The 27,854-nt window shown below is 46.1% G+C and overlaps 1 protein-coding gene across 1 annotated transcript in view; it reads left to right on the forward strand.

The window, feature by feature from the left end:
• Positions 1–27,854, forward strand: part of nbas (NBAS subunit of NRZ tethering complex) — a gene marked incomplete in the record, with an annotated part of 268,490 nt that overhangs the window by 122,531 nt on the left and 118,105 nt on the right. The window contains 4 exon segments of the mRNA XM_031800528.1: positions 4,259–4,372; positions 5,904–6,017; positions 14,184–14,341; positions 17,982–18,011. Of these exon segments, the coding sequence (XP_031656388.1) occupies positions 4,259–4,372; positions 5,904–6,017; positions 14,184–14,341; positions 17,982–18,011 (416 nt within the window).

Raw genomic sequence — 27,854 nt, forward strand, 5'->3', positions numbered from 1 at the left:
ATTACCTTCTGGTCTACACCCTCCACTATATACCTTCCTCCTATACCCATTACCTTCTGGTGTAGATCCTCCACTATATACCTTCCTCCTATACCCATTACCTTCTGGTGTAGACCCTCCACTATATACCTTCCTCATATAACCTTTACCTTCTGGTGTAGATCCTCCACTATATACCTTCCTCCTACAGATACCCATTACCTTCTGGTGTAGACCCTCCACTATATACCTTCCTCCTATACCCATTACCTTCTGGTGTAGATCCTCCACTATATACCTTCCGCCTATACCCATTACCTTCTGGTGTAGACCCTCCACTATATACCTTCCTCATATAACCTTTACCTTCTGGTGTAGATCCTCCACTATATACCTTCCTCCTACAGATACCCATTACCTTCTGGTGTAGACCCTCCACTATATACCTTCCTCCTATAACCTTTACCTTCTGGTGTAGATCCTCCACTATATACCTTCCTCATATAACCTTTACCTTCTGGTGTAGATCCTCCACTATATACCTTCCTCCTATACCCATTACCTTCTGGTGTAGATCCTCCACTATATACCTTCCTCCTACAGATACCCATTACCTTCTGGTGTAGATCCTCCACTATATACCTTCCTCCTATACCCATTACCTTCTGGTGTAGACCCTCCACTATATACCTTCCTCATATAACCTTTACCTTCTGGTGTAGACCCTCCACTATATACCTTCCTCCTACAGATACCCATTACCTTCTGGTGTAGACCCTCCACTATATACCTTCCTCATATAACCTTTACCTTCTGGTCTAGACCCTCCACTATATACCTTCCTCCTATAACCATTACCTTCTGGTGTAGACCCTCCACTATATACCTTCCTCATATACCCATTACCTTCTGGTGTAGACCCTCCACTATATACCTTCCTCATATACCCTTTACCTTCTGGTGTAGATCCTCCACTATATACCTTCCTCATATACCCTTTACCTTCTGGTGTAGACCCTCCACTATATACCTTCCTCATATAACCTTTACCTTCTGGTGTAGATCCTCCACTATATACCTTCCTCCTACAGATACCCATTACCTTCTGGTGTAGACCCTCCACTATATACCTTCCTCCTATACCCATTACCTTCTGGTCTACACCCTCCACTATATACCTTCCTCATATAACCTTTACCTTCTGGTGTAGATCCTCCACTATATACCTTCCTCATATACCCATTACCTTCTGGTCTACACCCTCCACTATATACCTTCCTCATATAACCTTTACCTTCTGGTGTAGATCCTCCACTATATACCTTCCTCCTATAACATTTACCTTCTGGTGTAGATCCTCCACTATATACCTTCCTCATATAACCTTTACCTTCTGGTGTAGACCCTCCACTATATACCTTCCTCCTATACCCATTACCTTCTGGTGTAGATCCTCCACTATATACCTTCCTCATATACCCTTTACCTTCTGGTGTAGATCCTCCACTATATACCTTCCTCATATAACCTTTACCTTCTGGTCTACACCCTCCACTATATACCTTCCTCATATACCCATTACCTTCTGGTGTAGATCCTCCACTATATACCTTCCTCATATAACCTTTACCTTCTGGTGTAGATCCTCCACTATATACCTTCCTCATATACCCTTTACCTTCTGGTGTAGATCCTCCACTATATACCTTCCTCATATACCCTTTACCTTCTGGTGTAGATCCTCCACTATATACCTTCCTCCTATAACCTTTACCTTCTGGTGTAGATCCTCCACTATATACCTTCCTCATATACCCTTTACCTTCTGGTGTAGACCCTCCACTATATACCTTCCTCATATACCCTTTACCTTCTGGTGTAGACCCTGTCAACCTCAGCACTCCATCAGTGACATGAATTAAGTATATTCCATATTCCCAACAGTGGTTAGAATGGATACTTCAGAGTCCCGTTTGGAAATGTTCTCATCGAATAGATGCTTCGGCGGTTGTAGATGTTCTAGACTCACTGAACTTCAAGCTGCAGACTAGTAATGAAACGTTTTACCCGTGTTCTGTATCGATAGTCTCAGAGTTGGTTTAGTTCTGTATCGATGGTCTCAGAGTTGAACCACTTCCAGCCGTGTAGCCAAACTACAGCTGTATGTCCTCCGTGGCCTATAGACCTGTAGCCATTCCAACATGGGGACCCTGTCCCGGAGTTCTCTTACCTCTTAACCGCTCGAAACGGCTAAGAGGTAAGGCTGGCCTCACGGGGGTACTGGCTGGTTAACCTTCTAAATCATATGGAGATTAACATCACATTACATTTTTTTTTACAAATAGTATAATGTTTAATTATGTACGTTTCACAATATTTAGATGGGAAATGCACACTTTAAGAGAGATCGTTATGTGTGTTTCCTGTCTTTAAGTGCTCACGGTGCCATTCCCACATTCTCAAAAGTAGAAATATTGTTTAATTATCCCATTTTGGGGATTTAGGAGTTTGGCCTTGTCTCTCTTTGTTCCCACTCACTCAATACTGCCACTTTCTACCAGGTATTAGAGAGGGAGGGATGGAGAGAAACGCCCCCCCCAGGGCACGTCATGACCATACACTACAGAGCCACTGGCTGGTCCATCCGATTTAAAGGCAGTTTCATGTCAACAACTGTCAATCATTCCCTGTCTGGTATCATCTCAGTACCTGCATCTAGAAAGACTCTTAAACTGAACTGTAAATGAACACTTCCCCAACAGGTGTCTCAGTGAGTGGTGGGGGGCCCTGTGAGTGGTGGGGGGCCCTGTGAGTGGTGGGGGGCCCTGTGAGTGGTGGGGGGCCCCTGTGAGTGGTTGGGGGGGGCTGTGAGTGGTGGGGGGGGGGGGGGGGGGCTGTGAGTGGTTTGTGGGGGGGGCTGTAAGTGGTGGGGGGGCCCCTGTGAGTGGTGGGGACAGATCAAGGCTGCATCTCAAATGCACCCTATTCCCTGTGTAGTGCACTACTTTTGACCAGGGCCCATTGACCCGTAAGGAATAGAGATGCAGACAGAGAATAGACTGGATTAACTGATGACCTTATTGAGCTGAATGTAATATTTTCTACATCTCTATCCCTCTCTCTCTTTCCCCCTGCCCCTCTCTCTCCCCTGCCCTCTCTCTCCCCTGCCCCTCTCTCTCCCCCTGCCCCTCTCTCTTCCCCCTGCCCCTCTCTCTCTTTCCCCCTGCCCCTCTCTCTCTTTCCCCCTGCCCCTCTCTCTCTTTCCCCCTGCCCCTCTCTCTCTTTCCCCCTGCCCCTCTCTCTCTTTCCCCCTGCCCCTCTCTCTCTTTCCCCCTGCCCCTCTCTCTCTTTCCCCCTGCCCCTCTCTCTCTTTCCCCTGCCCATCTCCTCTTTCCCCCTGCCCCTCTCCTCTTTCCCCCTGCCCCTCCCTCTTTCCCCCTGCCCCCTCTCTCTCCTCCCCCTGCCCCTCTCTCTCTTTCCCCCTGCCCCTCTCTCTCTTTCCCCCTGCCCCTCTCTCTCTTTCCCCCTGCCCCTCTCTCTCTTTCCCCCTGCCCCTCTCTCTCTTTCCCCCTGCCCCTCTCTCTCTTTCCCCTGCCCCTCTCTCTCTTTCCCCCTGCCCCTCTCTTTCCCCCTGCCCCTCTCTCTCCCCCTGCCCCTCTCTCTCTCTCTCCCCTGCCCTCTCTTTCCCCCTGCCCCCCTCTCTCCCCCTGCCCCTCTCTCTCCCCCTGCCCCTCTCTCTCTCCCCCTTCTCCTCTCTCTCTCCCCCTGCCCCTCTCTCTCTTTCCCCCTGCCCCTCTCTCTTTCCCCCTGCCCCTCTCTCTTTCCCCCTGCCCCTCTCTCTCTTTCCCCCTGCCCCTCTCTCTCTTTCCCCTGCCCCTCTCTCTCTTTCCCCCTGCCCCTCTCTCTCTTTCCCCCTGCCCCTCTCTCTCTTTCCCCCTGCCCCTCTCTCTCTTTCCCCCTGCCCCTCTCTCTCTTTCCCCCTGCCCCTCTCTCTCTTTCCCCCTGCCCCTCTCTCTCTCTTTCCCCCTGCCCCTCTCTCTCTCTTTCCCCCTGCCCCTCTCTCTCTCTTTCCCCCTGCCCCTCTCTCTCTCTTTCCCCCTGCCCCTCTCTCTCTCTCTCCCCCTGCCCCTCTCTCTCCCCCTGCCCCTCTCTCTCTCTCCCTGCCCCTCTCTCTCTCTCCCTGCCCCTCTCTCTTTCCCCCTGCCCCTCTCTCTTTCCCCCTGCCCCTCTCTCTCTCCCTGGCCCCCTCTTTCTCCCCATCTCCCCTCTCTCTCTACAGTGCGTCTTCGTGTGGAGCGGTTGTCTATAATTGAGCAGTGTATTTCCCAGTGTTCTAAGGCCTACACACAATCAGCCCTGCTTCTGGACCTGGCCTCACTGCTCAGAGTCGCAGGTAACACACACACACCTAGAGTTTAACCGTGACACCTAGGGGAAGAGTTTAACCGTGACACCTAGGGGAAGAGTTTAACCGTGACACCTAGGGGAAGAGTTTAACCGTGACACCTAGGGGAAGAGTTTAACCGTGACACCTAGGGGAAGATTTTAACCGTGACACCTAGGGGAAGAGTTTAACCGTGACACCTAGGGGAAGAGTTTAACCGTGACACCTAGGGGAAGAGTTTAACCGTGACACCTAGGGGAAGAGTTTAACCGTGACACCTAGGGGAAGAGTTTAACCGTGACACCTAGGGGAAGAGTTTAGCCGTGACACCTAGGGGAAGAGTTTAACCGTGACACCTAGGGGAAGAGTTTAACCGTGACACCTAGGGGAAGAGTTTAACCGTGACACCTAGGGGAAGAGTTTAACCGTGACACCTAGGGGAAGAGTTTAACCGTGACACCCTGCTAACACAACAGGAGCACTCCATGGGAAACAGTTTCACAGAATAAACATGAAGACTTCTGATTGGCTGTAAGGGTCTAACCAGTGTTTCTCTGTCTCCAGGTGGTGATGAGTGGAGGTGTAAGGGTCTAACCAGTGTTTCTCTGTCTCCAGGTGGTGATGAGTGGAGGTGTAAGGGTCTAACCAGTGTTTCTCTGTCTCCAGGTGGAGGTGTAGGGGTCTAACCAGTGTTTCTCTGTCTCCAGGTGGAGGTGTAAGGGTCTAACCAGTGTTTCTCTGTCTCCAGGTGGAGGTGTAGGGGTCTAACCAGTGTTTCTCTGTCTCCAGGTGGAGGTGTAAGGGTCTAACCAGTGTTTCTCTGTCTCCAGGTGGAGGTGTAGGGGTCTAACCAGTGTTTCTCTGTCTCCAGGTGGAGGTGTAAGGGTCTAACCAGTGTTTCTCTGTCTCTAGGTGGTGATGAGTGGAGGTGTAAGGGTCTAACCAGTATTTCTCTGTCTCCAGGTGGAGGTGTAAGGGTCTAACCAGTGTTTCTCTGTCTCCAGGTGGTGATGAGTGGAGGTGTAAGGGTCAGGTGTTCTCTCTACTTCCAGTTGGTGATGAGTGGAGGTGTAAGGGTCAGGTGTTCTCTCTACTTCCAGGTGGTGATGAGTGGAGGTGTAAGGGTCAGGTGTTCTCTCTACTTCCAGGTGGTGATGAGTAGAGATGTAAGGGTCAGGTGTTCTCTCTACTTCCAGGTGGTGATGAGTGGAGGTGTAAGGGTCAGGTGTTCTCTCTACTTCCAGGTGGTGATGAGTGGAGGTGTAAGGGTCTAACCAGTGTTTCTCTACTTCCAGGTGGTGATGAGTGGAGGTGTAAGGGTCAGGTGTTCTCTCTACTTCCAGGTGGTGATTGAGTAGAGATGTAAGGGTCAGGTGTTCTCTCTACTTCCAGGTGGTGATGAGTGGAGGTGTAAGGGTCAGGTGTTCTCTCTACTTCCAGGTGGTGATTGAGTAGAGATGTAAGGGTCAGGTGTTCTCTCTACTTCCAGGTGGTGATGAGTGGAGGTGTAAGGGTCTAACCAGTGTTTCTCTACTTCCAGGTGGTGATGAGTGGAGGTGTAAGGGTCAGGTGTTCTCTCTACTAGCTCAACAGGCTCTTCAGGCGCTGGACTACAAGACCTCCTACATACACTGTCAGGACCTCATGGCCTCAGGTGGGTTACATCACTGTAGTAACGTTGTGGTAATGTTGTAGTAACTTTGTAGTGTTGTATTGCTGTAGTGTTGTAATGTAGTAACATTGTAGTAACGTTGTAGTGTTGTAATGCTGTAGTGTTGTAATGTAGTAACGTTGTAGTAACGTTGTAGTGTTGTAATGTAGTAACATTGTAGTAACATTGTGCTGTAGTAACAGTGTTGTAGTAACATTGTGGTAATGTTGTAGTAACAGTGTTGTAGTAACATTGTGGTAACGTTGTAGTAACAGTGTTGTAGTAACATTGTGTTGCTGTAGTAACAGTGTTGTAGTAACATTGTGGTAACGTTGTAGTAACAGTGTTGTAGTAACATTGTGTTGCTGTAGTAACAGTGTTGTAGTAACATTGTGGTAACGTTGTAGTAACAGTGTTGTAGTAACATTGTGTTGCTGTAGTAACAGTGTTGTAGTAACATTGTGGTAACGTTGTAGTAACAGTGTTGTAGTAACATTGTGTTGCTGTAGTAACAGTGTTGTAGTAACATTGTGGTAACGTTGTAGTAACAGTGTTGTAGTAACATTGTACTCGTGGTGTAGTAATGTTGTGGTAAATTTGGCAGAAAGCCCTGCCTCCAGCTGTTTGCTTAGAGATTCTAGGGACAATTAGGAGGCCTGCGTCTTGTGACCGTAGCGTACGTGTAGGTATGTACGGCAGGACCAAATCAGAGAGATAGGTAGGAGCCCATGTAATGCTTTGTAGGTTAGCAGTAAAACCACCTCAACAGGAAGCCAGTTTTGATGGGCTAGCGCTGGCGTAATATGCTATTTTTGGGGGGGTTCTACTCAACATTCTATCAGCTGTGTTTAAAACTAACTGAAGTTTATTCAGTGCTTTATCCGAGTAGCCGGAGAGTAGAGGATTGCAGTCGTCTAACCTCTAAAGCATTAGCTCCTCCGCATCATTTTTGGACAAAAGGTTTAGGATTTTTGCCATGTTAAGAAGATGGAGAGAGAGGGGCAGGGGGAAAGAGAGAGAGGGATAGAGATGTAGAAGATGGGGGGTGTATCTTTTTATGTTTAAGGAAAGTATCTTTTTATGTTTAAGGAAAGAGAGATCAGGGTCTAACTCCGAGGTCCTTTTTTTGTTGAGAGGACTGTACAACCATCAAGATTAATTGTCCGATCCAACAGCAGATCTCTTTTGTTTCTTTGGGAACTAGAACCAGAGTCTCTGTTTCGTCCGACTTTAAAAGTAGAACATTTACCGTCGTACACTTCCTCATGTCTGAAAGACGGGCTTCCAGGACATTTTGGAGCTTCACCATGCATAGCAGTGGACGTTTGTGTTTCCCATCACCGTGAGGCAACATGCAGAGCCTTCAGAAAGTATTCAGACCCCTTGACTTTCTCCACATTTTATTACGTTACAGCCTTATTCTATAATTGATTGAATAAATAATTAACTTACTCTAAAATGGTTAAATATTTGTTTTGCATCAATCTATACACAATACCCCATAATGACATCACAATACCCTATAATGACATCACAATACCCTATAATGACATCACAATACCCCATAATGACAAAGCAAAAACGGGTGCAAATGTATTAAAAATAAAGTACAGATACCTTATTTGCGTAAGTATTCAGACCCTTTGCTATGATACTCGCAAAAATTGAGCTCAGGTGCATCCTGTTTCCATTGATCATCCTTGAGATGTTTCTACAACTTGATTGGAGTCCACCTGTGGTAAATTCAATTAATTGGATATGATTTGGCAAGGCACACACCTGTCATTTTTTGTGATTGTGATGTCATTATGGGGTACTGTGATGTCATTATGGGGTACTGTGATGTCATTATGGGGTACTGTGATGTCATTATGGGGTATTTGGATGTCATTTCTGAATTTTTATTTATTTATTTATTTATTTTACCTTTATTTAACCAGGTAGGCTAGTTGAGAACACCTTTATTTAACCAGGTAGGCAAGTTGAGAACAAGTTCTCATTTACAATTGCGACCTGGCCAAGATAAAGCAAAGCAGTTCGACAGATAAAACGACACAGAGTTACACATGGAGTAAAAACAAACATACAGTCAATAATGCAGTATAAACAAGTCTATATACAATGTGAGCAAATGAGGTGAGAAGGGAGGTAAAGGCAAAAAAGGCCAAGATGGCAAAGTAAATACAATATAGCAAGTAAAATACTGGAATGGTAGTTTTGCAATGGAAGAATGTGCAAAGTAGAAATAAAAAATAATGGGGTGCAAAGCAGCAAAATAAATAAATAAATAAAAATTAAATACAGTTGGGAAAGAGGTAGTTGTTTGGGCTAAATTATAGGTGGGCTATGTACAGGTGCAGTAATCTGTGAGCTGCTCTGACAGTTGGTGCTTAAAGCTAGTGAGGGAGATAAGTGTTTCCAGTTTCAGAGATTTTTGTAGTTCGTTCCAGTCATTGGCAGCAGAGAACTGGAAGGAGAGGCGGCCAAAGAAAGAATTGGTTTTGGGGGTGACTAGAGAGATATAAATGAATGGACTGTATATAGTAATGTTAACATTAGGCTGTCTAGATAGTGGAAACAGTCAAGGGGTCTGAATACTTTCTGAATGGACTGTATATAGTAATGTTAACATTAGGCTTTCTAGATAGTGGAAACAGTCAAGGGGTCTGAATACTTTCTGAATGGACTGCCTTCCTGTCCCCACAGTCTGCCTTCCTGTCCACACAGTCTGCATTCCTGTCCCCACAGTCTGCATTCCTGTCCCCACAGTCTGCCTTCCTGTCCCCACAGTCTGCCTTCCTGTCCCCACAGTCTGCCTTCCTGTCCCCACAGTCTGCCTGCCATTGACATTTTACCACATCTATCCCGATTACCTCCCTGATTTATACACATTATCTCACTGATATATATACCCATTACCTCACTGATATATATATACCCATTACCTCACTGATCTATCCCCATTACCTCCCTGATATATACACATTACCTCACTGATCTATCCCCATTACCTCCCTGATATATACACATTACCTCCCTGATATATACACATTACCTCCCTGATATATACACATTACCTCCCTGATATATATATACCCATTACCTCCCTGATATATACACATTACCTCACTGATATATACCCATTACCTACCTGATATATACCCATTACCTACCTGATATATACCCATTACCTCCCTGATATATACACATTACCTCCCTGATATATATACCCATTACCTCCCTGATATATATACCCATTACCTCCCTGATATATATATCCCCATTACCTCCCTGATATAATATCCCCATTACCTCCCTGATATATATACACATTACCTCACTGATATATATATCCCCATTACCTCCCTGATATATATGCCCATTACCTCCCTGATATATACCCATTACCTCACTGATATATATACACATTACCTCCCTGATCTATCCCCATTACCTCCCTGATATATACCCATTACCTCCCTGATATATATACACATTACCTCCCTGATATATATATCCCCATTACCTCCCTGATATATATATACCCATTACCTCCCTGATATATACCCATTACCTACCTGATCTACACCCATTACCTCCCTGATCTATACCCATTACCTCCCTGATATATATACACATTACCTCCCTGATATATACACATTACCTCCCTGATATATACCATTACCTCCCTGATATATACACATTACCTCCCTGTTATATACCCATTACCTCACTGATATATATATATACCATTACCTCCCTGATCTATACCCATTACCTCCCTGATCTATACACATTACCTCCCTGATCTATACCCATTACCTCCCTGATATATACCCATTACATCCCTGATATATACACATTACCTCCCTGATATATACACATTACCTCCCTGATATATACACATTACCTCCCTGATCTATACCCATTACCTCCCTGATATATGCACATTATCTCCCTGATATATACCCATTACCTCCCTGATATATACCCATTACATCCCTGATATATACACATTACCTCCCTGATATATACACATTACCTCCCTGATATATACACATTACCTCCCTGATATATACCCATTACCTCCCTGATATATACCCATTACCTCCCTGATATATACCCATTACCTCCCTGATATATACCCATTACCTCCCTGATATATACACATTACCTCCCTGATATATACACATTACCTCCCTGATATATACACATTACCTCCCGGATATATACACATTACCTCCCTGATCTATACACATTACCTCCCTGATATATACACATTACCTCCCTGATCTATACACATTACCTCCCTGATCTATACACATTACCTCCCTGATCTATACACATTACCTCCCTGATATATACCCATTACCTCCCTGATATATACACATTACCTCCCTGATATATACACATTACCTCCCTGATATATACACATTACCTCCCTGATATATACACATTACCTCCCTGATATATACCCATTACCTCCCTGATCTATACACATTACCTCCCTGATATATACACATTACCTCCCTGATATATACACATTACCTCCGGGATGCTGACATTCTGTCCAGTGTCTGTGTTCTTTTGTCCATCTTAATGTTATTTTTATTGGCCAGTCTGAGATATGGCTCTTTCTTTGCAACTCTGCCTAGAAGGTCATCGTCCCTGAGTCGCCTTTTCACTGTTGACGTTGAGACTGGTGTTTTGTGGGTACTATTTAATGAAGCTGCCAGTTGAGGACTTGTGAGAGGCATCTGTTTCTCAAATCATCAACTTGTCTAAAGAAGGCCAGTTTTATTGCTTCTTTAATCAGAACAGCAGTTTTCAAAGGATTTTCTAATGATGAATTAGCCTTTTAAAATGATAAACTTGGATTAGCAAACACAACGTGCCATTGGAACACAGGAGTGATGGTTGCTGATAATGGACCTCTGTACGCCTATGTAGATATTCCATAAAAAATCTGCCGTTTCCAGCTACAATAGTCATTTACAACATTAACAATGTCTACACTGTATTTCTGATCAATCTGATGTTATTTTAATGGACAAAAACATGTTTGTTTTTAAATTTTTAAATTTTAAACAAGCTACTTTCTAAGTGACCCCCAAACTTTAGAATGGTATTATCCTTGGATGTGTAGTGTCAGCGTTTGCTGCTGGCATGTCATTTGCCTTACTTGGCTAATCTTGCCAATGAAAAAAGAATAATTAAAGTAGTTGGCAATATCAGTGGGTTTTTGTGATGAATGAGCCATCTGATATAATAAATGATGGAGCTGAATTTGCCTTTTTCTCCAAAATGTAATTTAAGGTGCGCCAAAGCATTTTTTCTCTCATTATTTCTGTCATTTATCTCTGTTTCATAGTGGTTTCTTCTTTTTATTCAGTTTAGTCACATGATTTCGCAACTTGCAGTTCGTTTGCCAATCGGTTGTTCAGCCAGACTTATTTGCCATTCCTTTTGCCTCATCCCTCTCAACCACACAATGTTTCAATTCCTCATCAATCCAATTCTTCCTAACAGTTTTTACAGTGATTTTTATTTTAATGGGTGCGCATGCTCATTATTAACTGCAGCGAACGACTTCATAAATGTCGGCCTGTACAGCCTCATGCGGTGCCCCCCCCCACAATGAAAACAACTGGGAGGGATGTAGTCATCGACATCAATAATGCTTTCAATTTGACTTTGGCTTTCAAAAGCTGCTCATACATTAAACACATAAGGAATACAGTATAGCCATGGAACTCTACCGGGCATTATGATGCATGCTTTAGAATGCCCTTCAAGACCAATCAGAAACGAGTATTCAACAATGCCATGGTATAAAGCGTTTTAACCTTTTATCAGTGGCTTTAATGCACGGGAGTAACACTGTAGCGATGGTGGACTAGGGGGGAGGGAGGGAGGAGAAGGAGGGGAGGAGGGAGGGAGGGGAGGAGGGAGGGAGGGGAGGAGGGAGGGAGGGAGGGAGGAGGAGAGGAGGGAGGGAGGAGGAGAGGAGGGAGGAGGAGAGGAGAGGAGGGAGGAGGAGAGGAGGGAGGGAGTAGGAGAGGAGGGAGGGATGGAGATATGGAAACAGGCAGGAAGACAGAAATAGAGTGGGATAGAATGAGAGAGATAAAAGAATGAGGAGAGGAGGGGAGGAGGAGGGAGGGAGGAGAGGGAGGGAGGTGTCACAGACAACTTGTCTGAGGAGATTGTGTTGCTGTGTTTTCTTAGTCTTCATAACAAATAACACCCTATTCCCTATATAGTGCACTAATATAGACCAGAGCCTTATGGCACCCTATTCCCTATATAGTGCACTACTTTAGACCAGAAGTCCCTGGGCTTTGGTAGACAGTAGTGCACTACTTTAGACCAGAAGTCCCTGGGCTTTGGTAGACAGTAGTGCACTACTTTAGACCAGAAGTCCCTGGGCTTTGGTAGACAGTAGTGCACTACTTTAGACCAGAAGTCCCTGGGCTTTGGTAGACAGTAGTGCACTACTTTAGACCAGAAGTCCCTGGGCTTTGGTAGACAGTAGTGCACTACTTTAGACCAGAAGTCCCTGGGCTTTGGTAGACAGTAGTGCACTACTTTAGACCAGAAGTCCCTGGGCTTTGGTAGACAGTAGTGCACTACTTTAGACCAGAGCCCTATGGCACCATATTCCCTATATAGTGCACTACTTTAGACCAGAAGTCCCTGGGCGTTGGTAGACAGTAGTGCACTACTTTAGACCAGAAGTCCCTGGGCATTGGTAGACAGTAGTGCACTACTTTAGACCAGAAGTCCCTGGGCGTTGGTAGACAGTAGTGCACTACATAAGGAATAGGTGGTGTTTGAGACACACAGTTTAGCCTGAAACAGCTGAGGACAAACCGGTTGTGTTATTCTCTCAGAACTACACTACTAATCACATCAATGTGTATTTCTCCTGGCTGACGCCTCTCACTCACTGTCACTCACTCACTCACTCACTTCCTCACTCACTGTCACTCACTCCCTCACTCCTCACTCACTGTCACTCCCTCACTCACTGTCACTCACTCCCTCACTCACTGTCACTCACTTCCTCACTCACTCCCTCACTCACTGTCACTCACTTCCTCACTCACTCCCTCACTCACTGTCACTCACTCACTGTCACTCACTCCCTCACTCACTGTCACTCACTCCCTCACTCACTGTCACTCACTCACTGTCACTCATTCTTCCTCACTCACTGTCACTCACTCACTGTCACTCATTCTCCCTCACCCACTGTCACTCACTCACTCACTCACTCACTCACTCACTCACTCACTCACTCACTCACTCACTCACTCACTCACTCACTCTGTCACTCACTGTCACTCACTGTCTGTCACTCACTCACTCACACACACTGTAACACAAATGTCATTACTCTGCACTGTGATCTGCCTCCTAAATGACACCCTGTTCCCTTTAGAGTCTCTCTCCCTATGGGTCCTGGTCAACAGTAGTGCACTACCCTATGGGCCTGGTCAAAAGTAGGGCACTACAATATGGGACCTGGTCAACAGTAGGGCACTACCCTATGGGTCCTGGTCAACAGTAGTGCACTACCCTATGGGTCCTGGTCAACAGTAGTGCACTACCCTATGGACCTTGGTCAACAGTAGTGCACTACCCTATGGGACCCTGGTCAACAGTAGTGCACTACCCTATGGGACCCTGGTCAACAGTAGTACACTACCCTATTGGACCCTGGTCAACAGTAGTGCACTACCCTATGGGCCCTGGTCAACAGTAGTGCACTACCCTATGGGTCCTGGTCAACAGTAGTGCACTACCCTATGGGCCCTGGTCAACAGTATTTAAGGAATTAGGGTCCCATTTGGGCCCTGAAAACAATCACCCTCTCTCTGTGAGAGCCGGGACTCTCTCTCTGTGAGAGCCGGGACTCTCTCTCTGTGAGAGCCGGGACTCTCTGTCTGTGAGAGCCGGGACTCTCTGTCTGTGAGAGCCGGGACTCTCTCTCTGTGAGAGCCGGGACTCTCTCTCTCTGTGAGAGCCGGGACCTGGTTGGAGGAGGCAGTCTACATTTACATGTTAATCATTTAACAGACACCCTTATCCCAGAGCCACTTACAGGAGCAATTAGGGTTAAATAGTTGGTCTTATGCTATTGTGACATCTCCCCTTCCTCTACAGGTTATGGTGATGGCTGGGAAGTGTGTAGCCTGCTTGGACAGTGTGAGGGGTACATGGACCTCAGGGCTCGCCAGGAGCTGCTGGCCTTCTCTTTGACATACTGCCCCCCCGCCAGCATCCACCCCCTCCTGGCTGCCTCTAGTGACCTACAGACACAGGTAACTCCTGACCTTTACCCTCTAGACCATGTGTCAAACTCATTCCTTGGAAGGCCAATTGTCTGTGGGTTTTCAGTCCTCACTTGATTGATGAATTAAGGTCACACTCAGCCCTCCGTGGAATGAGTCGTTGTCCTTGATGATATTGTTGGCCTTAGTGTGACATCGGGTGCTATAGGTGTCCTGAAGGGCAGGTAATTTGCCCCCGGTGATGCATTCGGCAGACCGCACTACCCTCTGGAAAGCCCTGTGGCCGTGCAGTTGCCGTACCAGGCGATGATACAGCCCGACAGGATGCTTTCAATTGTACGGGTTTTAGGTGCCAAGCCAAATTTATTCAGCCTCCTGAGGTTGAACAGCGCCTTCTTCACCACTCTGTGTGGGTGGAACATTTTGTCAGTGATGTGTACGCCGAGGAACTTGAAGCTTTCCACCTTCTGTGATCCCTTCGATTTAGGGGTGCTCCCTCTTGCTGTTTCCTGAAGTCCACGATCATCCCCTTTGTTCTGGTTGATGTTGAGTGAGAGGATATTTCCTGGCACCACACTACATGACCAAAAGTATGTGGACATCTGCTCGTTGAACAATCATGGGCATTAAGATGGAGATGGTCTCCCTTTGGAGCCTCCACTCTTATGTGAAGACCATTAGATGTTTGAACAGTTCTGCGGGGACTCACAGATACAGGAAAAATTATAAAACATGTAACATTTATTCAAAATGGCAAGTGTTGTCTCTACATCTTTCTGGTTCCTGTTTGTCCCCTGGTTCCTGTTTGTCCCCTGGTTCCTGTTTGTCCCCTGGTTCCTGTTTGTCCCCTGGTTCCTGTTTGTCCCCTGGTGCCTGTTGGTCCTCTGGTGCCTGTTGGTCCTCTGGTGCCTGTTGGTCCCCTGGTGCCTGTTGGTCCCCTGGTGCCTGTTGGTCCCCTGGTACCTGTTGGTCCCCTGGTGCCTGTTGGTCCCCTGGTGCCTGTTGGTCCCCTGGTGCCTGTTGGTCCCTGGTGCCTGTTGGTCCCCTGGTGCCTGTTGGTCCCCTGGTGCCTGTTGGTCCCCTGGTGCCTGTTGGTCCCCTGGTGCCTGTTGGTCCCCTGGTGCCTGTTGGTCCCCTGGTGCCTGTTGGTCCCCTGGTGCCTGTTGGTCCCCTGGTGCCTGTTGGTCCCCTGGTGCCTGTTGGTCCCCTGGTGCCTGTTGGTCCCCTGGTGCCTGTTGGTCCCCTGGTGCCTGTTGGTCCCCTGGTGCCTGTTGGTCCCCTGGTGCCTGTTGGTCCCCTGGTCCCTGTTGGTCCCCTGGTCCTGTGGTCCCTGTTTGGTCCCTGTTTGTCCCCTGGTGCCTGTTTTGTCCCCTGGTGCCTGTTTGTCCCCTGGTGCCTGTTTGTCCCCTGGTGCCTGTTTGTCCCCTGGTGCCTGTTTGTCCCCTGGTGCCTGTTTGGTCCCCTGGTGCCTGTTGGTCCCCTGGTGCCTGTTGGTCCCCTGGTGCCTGTTGGTCCCCTGGTTCATGTATACTGTATATTCCTGTTTGATAGCGTTTATGTCCGAGAAGCCGGTGTTTGGAGGATATATTGGCACGGGTGTTAGGCCCACACTGCCAGGTCTCTGACCTCCTCCCTATTGGCTGTCTCATTGTTGTCAGTGATCAGGCCTACCACTGTTGTGTCGTCAACAAACTTAATGATGGTGTTGGAGTCGTGATTGGCCTCGCATTCATGGGTGTACGGGGAGTACAGCAGGGACTAAGTACACACCCCTGAAGGGTCCCAGTGTTGAGGATCAGCATGGCAGATGTGTTGTTACCTACCCTTACCACCTGGGGGGGGGGGGTGGGCAGCTTGTCAGGAAGTCCAGGATCCAGTTGCAGAGGGAGGTGTTTAGTCCCAGGGTCCTTAGCTTAGTGATGATCCTGTAAGTTTTTATTCCAACCCTAATCTAGCACACCTGATATGAATAATTAGCTGGTTGAAAAGCTGAACCAGGTTACAACTGTGGTTGAAGCGAAAACATACAGGAAGGTAGCTCTCCAGGAACAGGGTTGGACACCCCTGGTCTAGGGTTTCTGGCATGATGGTGTTGATGTGAGCCTTGACCAGCCTTTAAAAACTCGTCATGGTTACCGTCGTGAGTGCTCCGGGGCGGTAATCATTTAGGCAGGTTACCTTCGCTTCCTTGGTCACAGGGACTATGGTGGTCTGCTTGAAACATGTTGGTATTACAGACTCAGACAGGGAGAGGTTGAAAATGTCAGTGAAGACACTTGACAGTTGGTTTGCGCATGTTTTGAGTACACGTCCTGGTAATCCGTCTGGCCCAGCCGCTTTGTGAATGTTGACCTGTTTAAAGGTCTTGCTCACATCGACTACGGAGAATGTGATCACACAGTCATGCCGGAACAGCTGGTGCTCTCATGCATGCTTCAGTGTTGCTTGCCTCAAAGCGAGCATAAAAAGGCATTTCGCTCGTCTGGAAGGCTCGTGTCACTGGACAGCTCGCGGCTGAGTTTCCCTTTATAGTCCGTAATAGTTTTCAAGCCCTGCCACATCTGACGAGCATCAGAGATTCAATCTTAATCCTGTATTGACGCGTTGCCTGATTGATGGTTGGTCTGATGGCATTGCGGGATTTCTTTGAAGCGTCTGGATTATTGTTCTGTTCCAGCCTGTGCAAAACAGTCCTGTAGCATCTGACCATCTGACCATCTGCTCTAATGTGGAGGCAGGTAGGCAGCAGGCTTCGGATTGGTTATATAATAACAGTAGGCAACACCAACATTAGTCTACATTCATTCCATTCATATAAGTGTGAAAATGATTTCCCAGCACTGGGCTTCGAAGTCGCGATGATCAGAGCTGAATAATGCTGCTCCCTCACTCTCTCCCTCTCTCCCTCTCTCCCTCATTCTCTCCCTCTCTCCCTCATTCTCTCCCTCTCTCCCTCACTCTCTCCCCCTCTCCCTCATTCTCTCCCCCTCTCCCTCATTCTCTCCCCCTCTCCCTCTCCCTCATTCTATCCCTCTCTCCCCCTCTCCCTCACTCTCTCCCCCTCTCCCTCACTCTCTCCCCCTCTCCCTCACTCTCTCCCACTCTCCCTCTTTCCCCCCCCCCTCTCCCTCTTTCCCTCTCACTATTTCCCTCTCCCTTTCTCCCTCTTTCCCTCTCCCTTTCTCCCTCTTTCCCTTTCCCTCTCCCTTTCTCCCTCTCCCTCACTCTCTCCCCCTCTCCCTCACTCTCTCCCTCACTCTCTCCCTCACTCTCTCCCTCACTCTCTCCCCCTCTCCCTCACTCTCTCCCCTCTCTCTCCCTCACTCTCTCCCCCTCTCTCTCCCTCACTCTCTCCCCCTCCCTTTCTCCCTCTCCCTTTCCCCCTCTCCCTTTCTCCCTCTCCCTTTCTCCCTCTCCCTTTCTCCCTCTCCCTTTCTCCCTCTCCCTTTCTCCCTCTCCCTTTCTCCCTCTCCCTTTCTCCCTTTCTCCCTCTCCCTTTCTCCCTCTCCCTTTCTCCCTTTCTCCCTTTCTCCCTTTCTCCCTCTCCCTTTCTCCCTCTCCCTTTCTCCCTCTCCCTTTCTCCCTTTCTCCCTCTCCCTTTCTCCCTCTCCCTTTCTCCCTTTCTCCCTCTCCCTTTCTCCCTCTCTTCCCCCTCTCCGTTTCTACCCAGGTGTTGTACCAGGCAGTGAACTATCAGATGGCTTCCCCCTGAACCTGAATGCTTCCGGGACGAGACTGACTCAGTACAGGTGTGTGTGTGTGTAAAAGCTGTTGTTGGTGTGTGAGTATGTCTCTCTGTTTATCATCTGTGCGTCAAATGACATGAAGATACCTGTTGTGGTGTGTGTGTGGGGTATTGGTCCCTACTCCACTCGAACAACACAATGTCCATACACCACTCGAACAACACAATGCCCATACACCACTAGAACAACACAATGTCCATACACCACTAGAACAACACAATGTCCATACACCACTAGAACAACACAATGTCCATACACCACCAGAACAACACAATGTCCATACACCACTAGAACAACACAATGCCCATACACCACCAGAACAACACAACACAATGCCCATACACCACTAGAACAACACAATGTCCATACACCACTAGAACAACACAACACAATGCCCATACACCACTAGAACAACACAATGTCCATACACCACTAGAACAACACAATGTCCATACACCACTAGAACAACACAATGCCCATACACCACTAGAACAACACAATGTCCATACACCACTAGAACAACACAATGTCCATACACCACTAGAACAACACAATGTCCATACACCACTAGAACAACACAATGCCCATACACCACTAGAACAACACAATGCCCATACACCACTAGAACAACACAACACAATGCCCATACACCACTAGAACAACACAATGCCCATACACCACTAGAACAACACAACACAATGCCCATACACCACTAGAACAACACAACACAATGCCCATACACCACTAGAACAACACAACACAATGCCCATACACCACTAGAACAACACAATGCCCATACACCACTAGAACAACACAATGCCCATACACCACTAGAACAACACAACACAATGTCCATACACCACTAGAACAACACAATGTCCATACACCACTATAACAACACAACACAATGCCCATACACCACTAGAACAACACAATGTCCATACACCACCAGAACAACACAACACAATGCCCATACACCACTAGAACAACACAATGCCCATACACCACTAGAACAACACAATGTCCATACACCACTAGAACAACACAATGTCCATACACCACTAGAACAACACAATGTCCATACACCACTAGAACAACACAATGTCCATACACCACTAGAACAACACAATGTCCATACACCACTAGAACAACACAATGTCCATACACCACTAGAACAACACAATGTCCATACGCCACTAGAACAACACAATGTCCATACACCACTAGAACAACACAATGTCCATACACCACTAGAACAACACAATGTCCATACACCACTAGAACAACACAATGTCCATACACCACTAGAACAACACAATGTCCATACACCACTAGAACAACACAATGTCCATACACCACTAGAACAACACAATGTCCATACACCACTAGAACAACACAATGTCCATACACCACTAGAACAACACAATGTCCATACACCACTAGAACAGAACAACACAATGTCCATACACCACTAGAACAGAACAACACAATGTCCATACACCACTAGAACAACACAACACAATGTCCATACACCACTAGAACAACACAATGTCCATACACCACTAGAACAACACAATGCCCATACACCACCAGAACAACACAACACAATGTCCATACACCACTAGAACAACACAATGTCCATACACCACTGGAACAACACAACACAATGCCCATACACCACTGGAACAACACAACACAATGCCCATACACCACTAGAACATCACAACACAATGCCCATACACCACCAGAACAACACAACACAATGTCCATACACCACTAGAACAACACAATGTCCATACACCACTAGAACAACACAACACAATGTCCATACACCACTAGAACAACACAACACAATGTCCATACACCACTAGAACAACACAATGTCCATACACCACTAGAACAACACAATGCCCATACACCACTAGAACAACACAACACAATGTCCATACACCACCAGAACAACACAATGCCCATACACCACTAGAACAACACAACACAATGTCCATACACCACTAGAACAACACAACACAATGTCCATACACCACTAGAACAACACAAATTCCATACACCACTAGAACAACACAATGCCCATACACCACTAGAACAACACAACACAATGTCCATACACCACTAGAACAACACAATGCCCATACACCACCAGAACAACACAACATAATGTCCATACACCACTAGAACAACACAACACAATGTCCATACAACACTAGAACAACACAATGTCCATACACCACCAGAACAACACAATGCCCATACACCACCAGAACAACACAACAGTGTCCATACACCACTAGAACAACACAATGCCCATACACCACTAGAACAACACAGTGTCCATACACCACCAGAACAACACAATGCCCATACACCACTAGAACAACACAACACAATGCCCATACACCACTAGAACACAATGTCCATACACCACTAGAACAACACAATGTCCATACACCACTAGAACAACACAATGTCCATACACCACTAGAACAACACAACACAATGCCCATACACCACCAGAACAACACAACACAATGTCCATACACCACTAGAACAACACAATGTCCATACACCACTAGAACAACACAACACAATGCCCATACACCACTAGAACAACACAACACAATGCCCATACACCACTAGAACAACACAATGCCCATACACCACTAGAACAACACAATGTCCATACACCACTAGAACAACACAATGCCCATACACCACTAGAACAACACAACACAATGCCCATACACCACTAGAACAACACAACACAATGCCCATACACCACTAGAACAACACAACACAATGTCCATACACCACTAGAACAACACAACACAATGTCCATACACCACTAGAACAACACAATGCCCATACACCACTAGAACAACACAACACAATGCCCATACACCACTAGAACAACACAACACAATGCCCATACACCACCAGAACAACACAATGCCCATACACCACTAGAACAACACAATGCCCATACACCACTAGAACAACACAATGCCCATACACCACCAGAACAACACAACACAATGCCCATACACCACTAGAACAACACAATGTCCATACACCACTAGAACAACACAACACAGTGTCCATACACCACTAGAACAACACAATGTCCATACACCACCAGAACAACACAACACAATGCCCATACACCACTAGAACAACACAATGCCCATACACCACCAGAACAACACAACACAATGCCCATACACCACTAGAACAGCACAATGCCCATACACCACCAGAACAACACAACACAATGCCCATACACCACTAGAACAACACAACACAATGCCCATACACCACTAGAACAACACAACACAATGCCCATACACCACTAGAACAACACAATGTCCATACACCACTAGAACAACACAATGTCCATACACCACTAGAACAACACAACACAATGCCCATACACCACTAGAACAACACAACACAATGCCCATACACCACCAGAACAACACAATGCCCATACACCACTAGAACAACACAACACAATGCCCATACACCACCAGAACAACACAATACCCATACACCACCAGAACAACACAACACAATGCCCATACACCACTAGAACAACACAACACAATGTCCATACACCACTAGAACAACACAATGCCCATACACCACCAGAACAACACAATGCCCATACACCACTAGAACAACACAACACAATGTCCATACACCACCAGAACAACACAATGTCCATACACCACCAAACAACACAATGTCCATACACCACTAGAACAACACAACACAATGTCCATACACCACCAGAACAACACAATGCCCATACACCACCAGAACAACACAACACAATGCCCATACACCACCAGAACAACACAATGCCCATACACCACTAGAACAACACAATGCCCATACACCACTAGAACAACACAATGCCCATACACCACCAGAACAACACAATGCCCATACACCACTAGAACAACACAACACAATGTCCATACACCACCAGAACAACACAACACAATGTCCATACACCACTAGAACAACACAACACAATGTCCATACACCACTAGAACAACACAATGTCCATACACCACTAGAACAACACAATGCCCATACACCACTAGAACAACACAACACAATGTCCATACACCACCAGAACAACACAATGCCCATACACCACTAGAACAACACAACACAATGTCCATACACCACCAGAACAACACAATGCCCATACACCACTAGAACAACACAACACAATGTCCATACACCACTAGAACAACACAACACAATGTCCATACACCACTAGAACAACACAAATTCCATACACCACTAGAACAACACAATGCCCATACACCACTAGAACAACACAACACAATGTCCATACACCACTAGAACAACACAATGCCCATACACCACCAGAACAACACAACATAATGTCCATACACCACTAGAACAACACAACACAATGTCCATACAACACTAGAACAACACAATGTCCATACACCACCAGAACAACACAATGCCCATACACCACCAGAACAACACAACAGTGTCCATACACCACTAGAACAACACAATGCCCATACACCACTAGAACAACACAGTGTCCATACACCACCAGAACAACACAATGCCCATACACCACTAGAACAACACAACACAATGCCCATACACCACTAGAACACAATGTCCATACACCACTAGAACAACACAATGTCCATACACCACTAGAACAACACAATGTCCATACACCACTAGAACAACACAACACAATGCCCATACACCACCAGAACAACACAACACAATGTCCATACACCACTAGAACAACACAATGTCCATACACCACTAGAACAACACAACACAATGCCCATACACCACTAGAACAACACAACACAATGCCCATACACCACTAGAACAACACAATGCCCATACACCACTAGAACAACACAATGTCCATACACCACTAGAACAACACAATGCCCATACACCACTAGAACAACACAACACAATGCCCATACACCACTAGAACAACACAACACAATGCCCATACACCACTAGAACAACACAAACACAATGTCCATACACCACTAGAACAACACAACACAATGTCCATACACCACTAGAACAACACAATGCCCATACACCACTAGAACAACACAACACAATGCCCATACACCACTAGAACAACACAACACAATGCCCATACACCACCAGAACAACACAATGCCCATACACCACTAGAACAACACAATGCCCATACACCACTAGAACAACACAATGCCCATACACCACCAGAACAACACAACACAATGCCCATACACCACTAGAACAACACAATGTCCATACACCACTAGAACAACACAACACAGTGTCCATACACCACTAGAACAACACAATGTCCATACACCACCAGAACAACACAACACAATGCCCATACACCACTAGAACAACACAATGCCCATACACCACCAGAACAACACAACACAATGCCCATACACCACTAGAACAGCACAATGCCCATACACCACCAGAACAACACAACACAATGCCCATACACCACTAGAACAACACAACACAATGCCCATACACCACTAGAACAACACAATGTCCATACACCACTAGAACAACACAATGTCCATACACCACTAGAACAACACAACACAATGCCCATACACCACTAGAACAACACAACACAATGCCCATACACCACCAGAACAACACAATGCCCATACACCACTAGAACAACACAACACAATGCCCATACACCACCAGAACAACACAATACCCATACACCACCAGAACAACACAACACAATGCCCATACACCACTAGAACAACACAACACAATGTCCATACACCACTAGAACAACACAATGCCCATACACCACCAGAACAACACAATGCCCATACACCACTAGAACAACACAACACAATGTCCATACACCACCAGAACAACACAATGTCCATACACCACCAGAACAACACAACACAATGTCCATACACCACTAGAACAACACAACACAATGTCCATACACCACCAGAACAACACAATGCCCATACACCACCAGAACAACACAACACAATGCCCATACACCACCAGAACAACACAATGCCCATAAAACCACTAGAACAACACAATGCCCATACACCACTAGAACAACACAATGCCCATACACCACCAGAACAACACAATGCCCATACACCACTAGAACAACACAACACAATGTCCATACACCACCAGAACAACACAACACAATGCCCATACACCACTAGAACAACACAACACAGTGTCCATACACCACCAGAACAACACAACACAATGTCCATACACCACCAGAACAACACAACACAATGTCCATACACCACCAGAACAACACAACACAATGCCCATACACCACCAGAACAACACAACACAATGTCCATACACCACCAGAACAACACAACACAATGCCCATACACCACCAGAACAACACAACACAATGCCCATACACCACTAGAACAACACAATGTCCATACACCACTAGAACAACACAACACAATGCCCATACACCACCAGAACAACACAATGCCCATACACCACCAGAACAACACAATGCCCATACACCACTAGAACAACACAACACAATGCCCATACACCACTAGAACAACACAACACAGTGTCCATACACCACCAGAACAACACAACACAATGTCCATACACCACCAGAACAACACAATGTCCATACACCACTAGAACAACACAACACAATGCCCATACACCACTAGAACAACACAACACAGTGTCCATACACCACTAGAACAACACAACACAATGCCCATACACCACTAGAACAACACAATGTCCATACACCACTAGAACAACACAACACAATGCCCATACACCACCAGAACAACACAATGCCCATACACCACTAGAACAACACAACACAATGCCCATACACCACTAGAACAACACAACACAATGCCCATACACCACTAGAACAACACAACACAATGCCCATACACCACCAGAACAACACAACACAATGCCCATACACCACCAGAACAACACAGTGTCCATACACCACCAGAACAACACAACACAATGCCCATACACCACTAGAACAACACAACACAATGCCCATACACCACTAGAACAACACAACACAATGCCCATACACCACTAGAACAACACAACACAATGCCCATACACCACTAGAACAACACAACACAGTGTCCATACACCACCAGAACAACACAACACAATGCCCATACACCACCAGAACAACACAACACAATGTCCATACACCACTAGAACAACACAATGCCCATACACCACTAGAACAACACAACACAATGCCCATACACCACTAGAACAACACAACACAATGCCCATACACCACCAGAACAACACAGTGTCCATACACCACCAGAACAACACAACACAATGCCCATACACCACCAGAACAACACAGTGTCCATACACCACCAGAACAACACAACACAATGCCCATACACCACCAGAACAACACAACACAATGCCCATACACCACTAGAACAACACAATGCCCATACACCACTAGAACAACACAACACAATGCCCATACACCACCAGAACAACACAACACAATGCCCATACACCACTAGAACAACACAACACAATGCCCATACACCACTAGAACAACACAGTGTCCATACACCACTAGAACAACACAACACAATGCCCATACACCACCAGAACAACACAATGCCCATACACCACTAGAACAACACAACACAATGCCCATACACCACTAGAACAACACAACACAATGCCCATACACCACTAGAACAACACAATGCCCATACACCACTAGAACAACACAACACAATGCCCATACACCACTAGAACAACACAATGCCCATACACCACTAGAACAACACAATGCCCATACACCACTAGAACAACACAATGCCCATACACCACCAGAACAACACAACACAATGCCCATACACCACTAGAACAACACAACACAATGCCCATACACCACTAGAACAACACAGTGTCCATACACCACTAGAACAACACAACACAATGCCCATACACCACCAGAACAACACAATGCCCATACACCACTAGAACAACACAACACAATGCCCATACACCACTAGAACAACACAACACAATGCCCATACACCACTAGAACAACACAATGCCCATACACCACTAGAACAACACAACACAATGCCCATACACCACCAGAACAACACAATGCCCATACACCACTAGAACAACACAATGCCCATACACCACTAGAACAACACAATGCCCATACACCACCAGAACAACACAACACAATGCCCATACACCACTAGAACAACACAATGTCCATACACCACTAGAACAACACAACACAGTGTCCATACACCACTAGAACAACACAATGTCCATACACCACCAGAACAACACAACACAATGCCCATACACCACTAGAACAACACAATGCCCATACACCACCAGAACAACACAACACAATGCCCATACACCACTAGAACAACACAACACAATGCCCATACACCACTAGAACAACACAATGTCCATACACCACTAGAACAACAATGTCCATACACCACTAGAACAACACAACACAATGCCCATACACCACTAGAACAACACAACACAATGCCCATACACCACCAGAACAACACAATGCCCATACACCACTAGAACAACACAACACAATGCCCATACACCACCAGAACAACACAATACCCATACACCACCAGAACAACACAACACAATGCCCATACACCACTAGAACAACACAACACAATGCCCATACACCACTAGAACAACACAACACAATGCCCATACACCACTAGAACAACACAATGCCCATACACCACCAGAACAACACAATGCCCATACACCACTAGAACAACACAACACAATGTCCATACACCACCAGAACAACACAATGTCCATACACCACCAGAACAACACAACACAATGTCCATACACCACTAGAACAACACAACACAATGTCCATACACCACCAGAACAACACAATGCCCATACACCAACAGAACAACACAACACAATGCCCATACACCACCAGAACAACACAATGCCCATACACCACTAGAACAACACAATGCCCATACACCACTAGAACAACACAATGCCCATACACCACCAGAACAACACAATGCCCATACACCACTAGAACAACACAACACAATGTCCATACACCACCAGAACAACACAACACAATGCCCATACACCACTAGAACAACACAACACAGTGTCCATACACCACCAGAACAACACAACACAATGTCCATACACCACCAGAACAACACAACACAATGTCCATACACCACCAGAACAACACAACACAATGCCCATACACCACCAGAACAACACAACACAATGTCCATACACCACCAGAACAACACAACACAATGTCCATACACCACCAGAACAACACAACACAATGCCCATACACCACTAGAACAACACAATGTCCATACACCACTAGAACAACACAACACAATGTCCATACACCACTAGAACAACACAACACAATGCCCATACACCACCAGAACAACACAATGCCCATACACCACTAGAACAACACAACACAATGCCCATACACCACTAGAACAACACAACACAGTGTCCATACACCACCAGAACAACACAACACAATGTCCATACACCACCAGAACAACACAATGTCCATACACCACTAGAACAACACAACACAATGCCCATACACCACTAGAACAACACAACACAGTGTCCATACACCACTAGAACAACACAACACAATGCCC

This window comes from Oncorhynchus kisutch, linkage group LG21, assembly GCF_002021735.2.
Source record: "Oncorhynchus kisutch isolate 150728-3 linkage group LG21, Okis_V2, whole genome shotgun sequence".
Classification (NCBI taxonomy): domain Eukaryota; kingdom Metazoa; phylum Chordata; class Actinopteri; order Salmoniformes; family Salmonidae; genus Oncorhynchus; species Oncorhynchus kisutch.